This window comes from Lactuca serriola, chromosome 9 (genome assembly GCF_051521515.1).
Source record: "Lactuca serriola cultivar US96UC23 chromosome 9, Lser_US96UC23_V15, whole genome shotgun sequence".
Classification (NCBI taxonomy): Eukaryota; Viridiplantae; Streptophyta; class Magnoliopsida; order Asterales; family Asteraceae; genus Lactuca; species Lactuca serriola.
Window position 1 is genome coordinate 64,011,367 of NC_136416.1, and position 11,532 is coordinate 64,022,898.

At 33.5% G+C, this 11,532-nt stretch overlaps 1 protein-coding gene across 1 annotated transcript; it reads left to right on the forward strand.

The window, feature by feature from the left end:
• Nucleotides 1-3,651: 3,651 nt before the first annotated feature.
• Nucleotides 3,652-10,513, forward strand: LOC145072137 (protein EXPORTIN 1A). Its single transcript, XM_079018521.1, has 30 exons — nt 3,652-4,110; nt 4,480-4,596; nt 4,686-4,778; nt 4,874-4,945; nt 5,026-5,133; nt 5,215-5,436; nt 5,525-5,593; nt 5,681-5,758; nt 5,875-5,982; nt 6,086-6,193; nt 6,293-6,379; nt 6,469-6,669; nt 6,767-6,826; nt 6,904-7,014; nt 7,101-7,198; nt 7,314-7,422; nt 7,510-7,575; nt 7,672-7,770; nt 7,843-7,923; nt 7,998-8,087; nt 8,174-8,259; nt 8,354-8,434; nt 8,498-8,680; nt 8,757-8,823; nt 8,908-9,018; nt 9,096-9,203; nt 9,288-9,425; nt 9,526-9,663; nt 9,758-9,862; nt 9,975-10,513. The coding sequence occupies exons 1-30, from the start codon at nt 4,012-4,014 to the stop codon at nt 10,095-10,097; spliced, it is 3,216 nt and encodes a 1,071-aa protein (XP_078874647.1). The 5' UTR covers nt 3,652-4,011; the 3' UTR covers nt 10,098-10,513.
• The last annotated feature ends 1,019 nt before the right edge of the window (nt 10,514-11,532 follow it).

Genomic DNA, 11,532 nt, shown 5'->3' on the forward strand with positions numbered 1-11,532 from the left:
AACAATTGCACTTTACAAGTTACACTTTTAATTAATACAATTAATCCCAAAATTAATATAATTAATTTCAGATTGATTATTAATTAAATATTATTATTTCTAATTAATATATTATTTTCATAACATATTAATAAATTCATATATTGTTATTTATTAATCATATAATAAGTCAATAAACCGATCTCTCTCTCTAAAAGTCATCCTATTCAATTACTAGGTTTGATGGAAACCCAAAAAGACTTTGCTAATAATTCAAGATCATACTAAATCAATTATTGTCGTAAACACATAATCCAACACAAAGAACACGGTGTTATCTAGTTCCAATCTCACTTATGCCATCAAATATGATTATAATTCGTTGGGTGTCATCGACCATAGTTTGTATATGTCATCGAAGTTGTTGGGGTTTAAGGTTGAGGTATGTTGAGGATATAATAAAATACTTGTATAAGTAATTGATTGCTAGGTGAGTAAAATCGGTGTGGATTTCATTCAGATGGAAAGAACTAAAGAAGCAACGAAATAAATGATTTCCCATAAGTTGACTAGGATATACACAATGTTTTTTTTTATCTTCCACATTAGTTTAAAGTTTTCAGGCATATAAGGTAAATATATCATAAATGAGCTTTTAAGAAATAAAACTTCTTAGATCTGTGTACGGGCATTTTTCAGAAGATGAAACTATTTTTTTTGTTGCATAATTATGTGTAGTATGAAAATATTTGCCAATTTTATACAGGGTACATGTACCTTTATGATATCACAATTGTTTACAAGCCCACGCTACTTGTACCATATATGACAACTTTGGTCGAAAACAAAGAGTTACAAATGTTGAAAGTCAAAGTAAAAAAGTACAATCTAAGCAGCATAGCGCACATGCCATTTGATGATGTATCCGTGGGACCCAACTCTGATGATGTACTATGTCAAATGTAATATTTTTTTTCTAGATTTAATATTACCAAATCCCTTCCAAATTATTTCATTATATAAAACTTGTACAACTCAAGAGTGTATAAAACATGTCAGAAAATGATTCGGAATGAGAAACCTTTGATTCGATTTCACTTAAACTCTTGAGAGGTTTACGCTTTGGGTAAATCGAAGAACCTATCGATTCATACATGGTCTTAAATTGGATATGGTTTTTTTAAGAGAAATAAGATCTTAAAAATGGTGAGATAATTGAAATATTATGGTGCTAGATCTATGAATACTAGGTTTTAGAACACAATAACTTTTGAGGTTTCTTGGTTTACTCATGCTTATTAATGAGTAAAATGGAGTTATCAAGATTTTAAGAAATAAAACCTTTGGAGACAAATCTTTACGAATTACTGAGGATATGAAGCCTCGGGGAAGAAGATATCAATATGTGATGTTGAAACTAAACCCCATGGAGCAGTAACTATTTGCTCAAGGTCTCGCAGATGGTGCCACTTGATGTAACCCGAAAAACCGTCACGAGGTTGATCGAGTCAAGATCTCATATGGGTGCTTTGATGCCGCTAGTAAGCCCCAATGTGGTTCTGTTACACTGATAAACGAGAATCATCAGAGTCTCCCCATGACTTGCGTCCTGGGAGCGACCTCAGACGATCAAGTTAGTATCAATACGAAACATGGGTCGGATCCTTCGAGCAGAAGGAATTGGGGGTATACGTGTGGTGATGAGTATGTAGAGAGTGTTAAAGCTTCGTTTTTGTGTGTGTTGAGAGGTGTATGTATGTATGTGTGTGTGTGTGTGTATATATATATATATATATATAGTTAGCTAGTTAGTTAGTTAGATGTACCTTTTTCTTGGGGAGAAAACTTAACAACTGTTTATGAGAAGATAGTTGACTGGTGTACCTTTCTTATTGGGAAACAACATATCATATGGCCCAATCATAGGAAAAATGTTAAATCGTCGTGAAATGGTTGAACCATCGCTAAATGGCCGAACCACGAGAAAAAGGTCGGACCGTTGTGAAATGGACGAACCATCATTAAAAGGCCAATGATATATATATATATATATATATATATATATATATATATATATATATATATATATATATATATATATATATATATATATATATAACGGAAAAATGAATATATCCTTAAGGGTATATAACTTTAGGTACCAAAAACCACCATAATATGTCGTTTTGTTTGATATACTCATCATAACGTTCTTAACCTTCAACCTCTAACTTGATTTACTTTCAAATTTTTTGAAATCTCACTATTATTTTCCTCATACATCACATCATTTTGCCGAACACCTACTAAGCTATATATATGTATATATTACAGTTGAGACTGAAAATTATGTAAGAGGCAGATTAATGTGAAATTTATAAAAAATATTGGAAGTAAAACAAGTTAGAAGTTAAATTATAAGAACATTGGACAATTACAATGTATATATAACACAAAACGACGTAGAATACTGAGTTTATGTACCTAAGCTTATATACCCTTAAGAGTATATTCACTTTTCCCTATATGTATATAGTCATGACCATTGGTAAGAAATCATTAGATCAAATCATTCATAATTAGACTTTTTTAATAGGCTATTATGTTAGCTAATTACATGATCATTGTGTTAGTTGCTCTATAATCAATGGTATTAGTTCATTAGATCAAAAGAACTAGTAGTTATAATATTCGATAATCAACTTATTAATCCATTGAACTATAATAAATCAACTGTAGGAAAATAGGAGGATTCAAAATTTAAGTGAAAACACTTTAAATCGATTGTATTAAGTCACCTTCATTGCATTAATTAAGTCACTTTGTTTGCGTTAATTAGATCGAGGTATGTTATCATAAGAAAATATAATGATGATTTAGAAAAAATCGCTTTAAATATATTATTATGATAAAGAACCAGTTATTATAGTTGAGCCAAATCAAGAAGATTATCAATATAACATCGACATGTCTTGAAAGAAGCACATTGAACGATGCCTTATAGTTGAGCCAAGTCAAGAAGATTCTCACTACAACATGAACATGTCTTGAACGAAGCACATTGAACGAGAATGGGTGTCTCAAAGGCATAATTGAAGCTTGAATGCAAATATCATGAACACACTGTGTAAGATATGTGGTTGAGAAAGCCAGACAGCCACTCCCCTAAGCTTAAATTGCTAGTATAGTCGCAACACACCAACTGCTAAGAGGAGGACTGACACCTAGCTCCCTCAGGGTTGACACCTAACTTCACTTATAAGCCTCAATGGGAAGTGACATTGTAATGTCACAAAATGAGAATACAAATAGTCGCATACTTCTTTACCATTTTCTCTACAAAGTCGTCATCACATCCTTTACTGATTATGGATTATATCCAAATAAACGAAGACTCGTTGAACTCAAACAAAACATTGGACATCGTGTTCGAATATAATCATACTATAAACACATCTCTTACGATAGTTGTTTGGAACAAATTATCATAAATCTTTTACCAAATCAAGAGCATATCAAATATGAAATGCAAAATCAATTAAAATCTACATAAAAAAGTAAATTGCTAAAAGAGGTGGGTGGAGTGCTTGGTCGAAAGTTGAAACATCCCCAATTGGGGGGATTCTAGAGAGACCTTTGCGTTGTGTATTTAAAGAGGAAAAAGGGCCATGGCTGGTCAGTCGTTCCCCTTTCTTTTACCTCATATTCAAAACCCTCGCAGTGTTTTAGGCCTAAACTGACAAACCCCAGGTGGGTATACTCGTAGCAGTATAAAAAGAGAGGGAAGCATAGCAATTTCAAAGTCTCCCTCTCACTACTTCTTTCTCTCACATCGATCTTCTCTCTACCCTTTCTCGTGCTTCAATCTGAAGCTGTCTTGTTTGTTCTTTTCCGTCTACAATCCGGGTATTCGGTCTCCGTGCTTTTGTACACTCTAGGGTTTCGTTCGTACTCTTTCAAGGGGTTTTAAGAAACCCACCCCAACAGTTTTAACTAGGGTTTTACTTTATAATCTTACTTGATCCCTCTGCGATGGCGGCGGAGAAGCTTAGGGACTTGAGTCAGCCGATTGATGTTGCGTTACTTGATGCTACCGTTGCAGCCTTTTATGGCACTGGATCTAAAGAGGAGGTTTGCCCCGTTCATTATACGCTTTTTTCCATTTCTTCTTATCCATACATATATCAGTAGCAATTTCTTACCGAAAAATAGATTTTGTTTTCGTTTCTGCCTGTATCCGGGTTATTCGATCAGTACACATTCAATTGCTAGGCCGAACGGACTACCTTGAGATTTTTGCATCCATTATATACATGCGAAGTAATTAATTTTTCTGGTTATGCTTATTGGGCATCTATGGGAAGTTCTTAAGAAAAAAATGTAAACGTCACAAAATTGAAGTCGTAATTTGAATTGCTGATACGTCGTTAGTACTAAATCGCACCAAACACACTCAATCTATCAAATAAGTTATTTGTTATATATCCTGTAACATTGCAGAGGACTGCTGCTGACCATATACTGCGCGAATTGCAAAATAATCCAGACATGTGGCTTCAAGTGGTTCACATCCTATCAAACACACAGAACTTGAACACCAAGTTCTTCTCTTTACAGGTCCATTATTTCTGACTTCTGTCATTCATTACCTTTCAACAATACCATGTATTCAAGCATATGAAAACGACTTCATATTCTTTGTACAGGTTCTTGAAGGTGTTATCAAGTACAGGTGGAACGTATTGCCTGTTGAGCAACGAGATGGGATGAAAAACTACATTTCTGATGTTATTGTAAAGGTGTGAGTGATGTAGTTATACTTTTCATGACACTGTTTTCTTTCTTTGTTTCTGTCACATAAGATTTTAATTCAAAGTTTTCTCCTGTTGTTTAGCTTTCAAGCAACGAGGGCTCTTTCCGCCAAGAAAGGTTATATGTTAATAAACTTAACATTATTCTAGTTCAGGTGAGCTCTTTTTTGCTTTTTTTATATGTTATACTTTTCTAAGTTTCACTATGATAATTGATTTTTAAATGAATATGCAGATTTTGAAGCATGAGTGGCCAGCCAGGTGGCGAAGCTTCATTCCTGATCTGGTTACAGCAGCAAAAACAAGTGAAACAATTTGTGAGAACTGCATGGCTATACTGAAAGTATGTTTGATAGATACGATCTCTATTCATTTATATTTGTTCTAGTGTATATGGTTAAGTATATATCTTTATTTTTCACAGCTTTTAAGTGAGGAGGTGTTTGACTTTTCAAGGGGTGAAATGACCCAACAGAAGATAAAAGAGCTGAAACAATCTTTGAACAGCGAATTTCAACTCATTCATGAGCTATGCTTATATGTACTTTCAGCATCTCAAAGAACTGAGCTGATCAGGGCTACTTTAGCCACTTTGCATGCTTTTCTTTCATGGATCCCTTTGGGCTATATTTTTGAGTCTCCACTGGTGTGTATTTCTTTTTATTAATCTCCTCAATAAAACTTTAGTTACATTTGTTAGGAAATTGCAATTGATGCTATTATACATGTTACAGCTGGAAACACTTCTTAAGTTTTTTCCTGTGCCATCATATCGGAATCTGACCCTACAGTGTTTGACCGAGGTAATGCTTATTTTTACTTTCTGTGAAGGTTGTTGTTGACTTTTTTGTAATGGATATAACTAATATTGTTTTTATTAATTGGCACAGGTTGCAGCTCTTAACTTTGGGGATTTCTACAATATGCAATATGTAAACATGTATAACATATTCATGGTCCAGTTGCAGGTATATGCAAATTTCTTTAATGGGTTGATTTTTTACTTATATGTTCCATTTTTTCCTTCATTGTTTGGGCTTGTGTTTAATGAATTTAGTCATATGGTATTTTTTGATTGTTTTAGACTGTTCTCCCCACAACTACAAATATACCTGATGCATATGCAAATGGCTCTAGTGAGGAACAGGCATTTATTCAGAATCTGGCATTGTTTTTCACTTCATTTTACAAGGCAAGTATTTGTTTTAACTGGTCTTTTTATTTGTGTATGTGGTACATGTTAGCTTTATTTATTTTGAATCATTTAACATCTGATGTGGTGTTTCTGCATGCAGTTTCATATTCGTGTACTGGAGTCTACACAAGAAAACATCAATTCACTTTTAATGGGGTTGGAGTATCTCATAAACATTTCATATGTTGATGACACGGAGGTTTTTAAGGTATTATTATTATTATTATTATTTTGTTTTTCTGTTTCGTAATTCAATATGTAACATACATTTTTTTTGAACTTTCATTTTTGTTGATGTGTTTAACAGGTTTGCTTGGATTACTGGAATTCACTTGTGTTGGAGCTTTTTGAGGCAAACCACAATCTTGAAAATGCAAACATGATGGGGTTGCATGTATGTCATGTCATTAGTAGCATAATATATGTACATCTTACACTTATATTATGTTTTCTTTTTTGAAAATAATTATGTTTGCAATGCAGATGCCACTGCTTGGTATGGTTGATGGGCCTGGGACACAATTGTTGCAAAGAAGGCAACTTTATGCGGGGCCCATGTCTAAGTTAAGATTACTTATGATATCTCGCATGGCAAAGCCTGAAGAGGTTCTCATTGTGGAGGATGAAAATGGGAATATTGTTCGTGAAACCTTGAAGGACAATGATGTCCTTGTTCAGTATAAGGTGATTTCTTGCTTATTTAAGCTAAATGAGAAAATATAATCATGCACAAGTAGAATAAGGAAAATAGAATAGCTCATAAGCTAGAACTTTTTTGCAGATTATGAGGGAGACACTTATCTACTTGTCACATCTTGACCATGATGATACTGAAAAGCAGGTATGATTTAATTAATATTTTGTGCAAATGACATTCAGGATTGTAATTTTATATTTTTTATTCCTGTGTGTCACCAGATGCTGAAGAAACTGAGTAAACAGTTGAATGGTGAGGATTGGACTTGGAATAACTTGAATACACTATGTTGGGCAATTGGATCTATCTCAGGGTCCATGATGGAAGACCAGGTATGCATCTAATTGGTGTTCAGTATATTTCTCATGTGCAACAATAATAAACTATTGCATTTTGCTGATGTGTTCTTGTTTGACAGGAGAATAGGTTTCTTGTTATGGTCATTCGTGATCTACTGAATCTCTGTGAAATAACAAAAGGAAAGGACAACAAAGCTGTTATTGCGAGTAATATCATGTATGGTTGTTTACAGTTTTTTACTTTTAAAAAAAATTATAAATCAAACCTTGATTTTGTAATATATTTGCATTGGTGAAGAAATTAATTGGTTGGAACTGTTTGCAACCACCAGGTATGTTGTTGGACAATATCCAAGATTCTTGCGGGCCCATTGGAAGTTCTTGAAAACAGTTGTAAACAAGTTGTTTGAGTTCATGCATGAAACACATCCAGGAGTTCAGGTTATATATCTTTTTTTTTTAATACTCAATTCTTTCTAGTTCTAGTAAATATTTTTTTGCTCCAACTTTGTTTTTTTTTGATCTCAGGATATGGCTTGTGATACATTTTTGAAGATTGTACAGAAATGCAAGCGCAAATTTGTCATAGTCCAGGTAACGTATATTCTATTTTTTTTTTAAATTAAAGTTTGATATTATTTTATCTGCTTAAAAGATAGGATAGATGATGAAATTTGTTGTTTGTTTCAGGTAGGAGAGAATGAGCCGTTTGTTTCGGAACTTCTTACAACTCTTCCAACAACCATTGTCGACCTTGAGCCTCACCAGATACATACGTTTTATGAATCTGTAAGTCTCAAGTATGAGTTTTATTTATTTAATTTTTACAAAAATACTTACTTGATGTTGTTGGTATGGTAGGTTGGTCATATGATTCAAGCAGAATCCGAGGCAACTAAACGTGATGAGTATCTGCAGAGGCTGATGGATCTTCCCAATCAGGTAGGGTAGGATTCTTCTAGAAAAGGATATTTCTTAATATTGTGTCTCATGATACATATGTTTGCTGTATGCAGAAATGGGTGGAAATCATAGGACATGCACGTGGAAATGTGGATTTCTTGAAAGATCAAGATGTTATTAGGACTGTGCTTAACATATTGCAGGTTTGTGTTTATACTACTGAATATAATATATTTAATTTAATTAGCTCTTGTTTATTTTTATTAATAAAGTCTTTGTTTTTTTGCAGACAAATACAAGTGCTGCCACTGCACTTGGAACACATTTCTTACCACAAATAACTCTAATCTTTTTGGACATGCTTAATGTTTACAAGTATGTTGTTACTCACCTTAATTACATGCATATGTTCCATCAAATAATAAAGTAATTAACACTTGCTTACTGTCTGATTAAATGCATTGAACAGAATGTACAGTGAACTTATATCATCTGGCATTGCTGAAGGGGGGCCCTTTGCTTCTAAAACATCCTATGTGAAGCTTTTGAGGTAATATTCTTGCAAAGTGCATGACCTTTTCAACTTAATTATTATAATCATAACACTTAACAGGTCTGTGAAGAGGGAAACCCTTAAGCTGATTGAGACGTTTCTGGACAAGGCTGAAGATCAACCACAGATTGGGAAGCAATTTGTACCCCCAATGATGGATCCGGTACTTGGTGACTATGCAAGAAACTTGCCTGATGCTAGAGAATCAGAAGTTTTGTCTCTCTTTGCCACAATTATAAACAAGTATATCTTTAATCTTTAATCTTTTCTTCCAACATTTGATGTTTTAGCTAGAAGTCTAGTAACTTTTTGAATGTAGGTACAAGGGTGCAATGATAGATGATGTTCCTCGTATATTTGAAGCTGTTTTCCAGTGTACACTTGAGGTTACAAACTTACAATCATGTATTTTTAACTTATTTGGTTCCAAATTCCATGACTTATATATATTTATTCTTTAACAATTACAGATGATAACCAAGAATTTTGAAGATTACCCTGAACACAGACTGAAGTTCTTTTCATTACTTCGGGCCATTGCAACTCATTGTTTTCAAGCTTTAATCTTGTTGTCACCCGAGGTCTGTCTTCAATTCCTTTGATTTTATACAATTATAATTTCATGAAGTAGTAATTTTACCTTTTTGTCCTCCATCAGCAATTAAAGCTGGTAATGGATTCTGTGATGTGGGCTTTTCGACACACTGAGAGAAACATTGCAGAAACTGGGCTTAATCTTTTGTTGGAGATGCTTAAAAACTTTCAGGTACTACATACATACATACATACAGTTGATTAGATAAAAACTTTGTTTTATTTCATATTTCATATTTTTGATTTTTGTTTGCAGAAGTCGGAGTTTTGTAATCAATTCTACCGGTCCTATTTTGTGCTGATTGTGCAAGAAATATTTGCTGTGCTGACGGACACATTCCATAAACCGGGATTTAAGCTGCATGTGTTGGTGCTACAGCACTTATTCTGCCTGGTATCTATATTTTTAATATCATCTCATCTCTACTTTGTATTTGAATCATATTCAAGTATATAAAATTAATATGATATGCTGACATGTCAATTAATTGTAGGTGGAATCCGGCTCATTGACTGAGCCTTTATGGGATGCCTCAACCGTTTCATATCCGTATCCAAACAATGGGATGTTTGTGAGAGAGTACACTATTAAGCTTCTTGGTGCCTCTTTCCCCAATATTCCAGCATCTGAGGTAAAAAAACAACTGATGTTTATTTATTAGTATTTTTTTTTTTTATATTTAGATATCTGATGGATTGGATTTGGATGTAATGTGATTCTTTCAGGTTGCAAAATTTGTGAATGGACTGTTTGAGTCGAGATCCGACCTTTCTACATTTAAGAACCACATACGGGACTTCCTTGTGCAGTCTAAAGAATTTTCAGCACAGGTAATGTTTGTGATAATATATATCTAAATATGTTTATGAATTATGATATATATTTTTTTTTTAAAAAAATTTTTGATGCATGGTTTGGTTTGGTTTGGTTTGTGCACCACAGGACAACAAGGATCTATATGCAGAAGAAGCAGCTGCTCAAAAAGAAAGAGAAAGACAGCGAATGCTTAGCATTCCTGGACTAATTGCCCCCAATGAGATTCAAGATGAAATGGTTGACTCATAGAAGAAGACACCGACTAATTAATATAATATGAATGTAGCTAATTTTCCTTCCTTTGTTTTCTGCCTTTGCTAAATCCCCAAAAAACTAGTAAAGTAGATGGCTCAAATTTTTCTCTAATTGTGAGGTGAGCTGAGTACAAAGAGTCAGACAGAGAGAGAGAGAGAGAGAGAGAGAGGGGCTTTTGGGCACATCTTAAATTTAATGTGTGGCTGGTGGTGTAGAGCAGCGTTGGTAGTGTTAGTGGTAGCAGTGGTAGTTGGGTTTTATTTTTATTTTTATTTTTATGTAGGAAAATATAGGGGAATTGTGTGCGTCGTAATTGTGTTTGGATTGGAGGGAGATACATACATACATACTTACTTGTAATGTATGGGAATCATCATTTTTAAAATACATTGGTGAATATTTGGTTACTATTCCTTGGGGTCTTAACATTATTTTCATGTTTCCATGTGCTTGTGGTTGATTGAAAGTTGCAACAAATAGTTTTTTTTTGCTGAAACTCTAGCAGCAGTTAACTCCAAAATACGTAAATACTAAATAACATGGTTATTTGGTTTCTAAAACAAATCTTCGACTACTACAATAATTACAATGCTTGAATTGGCAACGCAAACTGGACGGTTGGGGAGGGGGTTTTAATGTATCATATTTTTACATGTAGCCAAAAGTTTCTATCATAAACACCTGCACATCTTGGATTTTAGAAAAAAAATATCAATCATACATAGCCTTTTGATTTTAATAAAAAGACAAAAACAAAAGCAAAAGGATCATACAAAGCATACCAACAGCCATTTTTCCTTCTCTTTCTTCTAGTAACCCTGTTTTCCATTCTCTCTTCTTGCTGGTGAATCAGCGTGTGGAAGCTGGTGAGGCTCCTTGGGGTGTACCTACATGCTAGCAAGGGTAGTGAGGGTGATGGTGCATATGCCACTTCCCTAAGTCTAATCGCAAAGTAGATTGAGAGTACAGTTTGCAAGCTTGTTTTCAATTAACGAGTTTTTGAAATGTGGACTAACATTTTATTTAAAGTTTTTTAAATATAAAAGTTTTAGGGAAGTAATCGTCTTTTGTAGTATGCTGAATCATAGACAATGATGTTTTCAGATGAACTTTTTTTGAAGTTGTAACAATCAAAGCAATCAATGGTTAGCTCTTTAAATCTATAACAAGTTTTAATTTTTAAAGAGGAAAAATAAATGTGATAATTTTAAGTATTTTTTAAAAAATAGCCTAAAGTTAATAAATGCCCACATTCTTGATCGTAATGCGAAATCCACGAAACAGTTTTATTTTTATTTTTTTTGCTATTTCACAAAATGGGTGTCCCTTATGTTGACCTAATTCTTTTTTTTTTTTTTTTTCTTTCATTGCAAATTGGAAACCCTAATTCTAAACTCATATGGGTTTATATTTTGTATGATACACGTAA

What these genes read in the sequence shown, in the direction of transcription:
- LOC145072137 (XM_079018521.1), top strand. Translation starts at nt 4,012, where the DNA reads ATGGCGGCGGAGAAGCTTAGGGACTTGAGTCAGCCGATTGATGTTGCG. An exon ending in ATGATGATACTGAAAAGCAG is followed by an intron (nt 6,827 to 6,903) that starts GTATGATTTAAT and finishes GTGTGTCACCAG; the next exon opens with ATGCTGAAGAAACTGAGTAA. An exon ending in CTAAAGAATTTTCAGCACAG is followed by an intron (nt 9,863 to 9,974) that starts GTAATGTTTGTG and finishes TGTGCACCACAG; the next exon opens with GACAACAAGGATCTATATGC.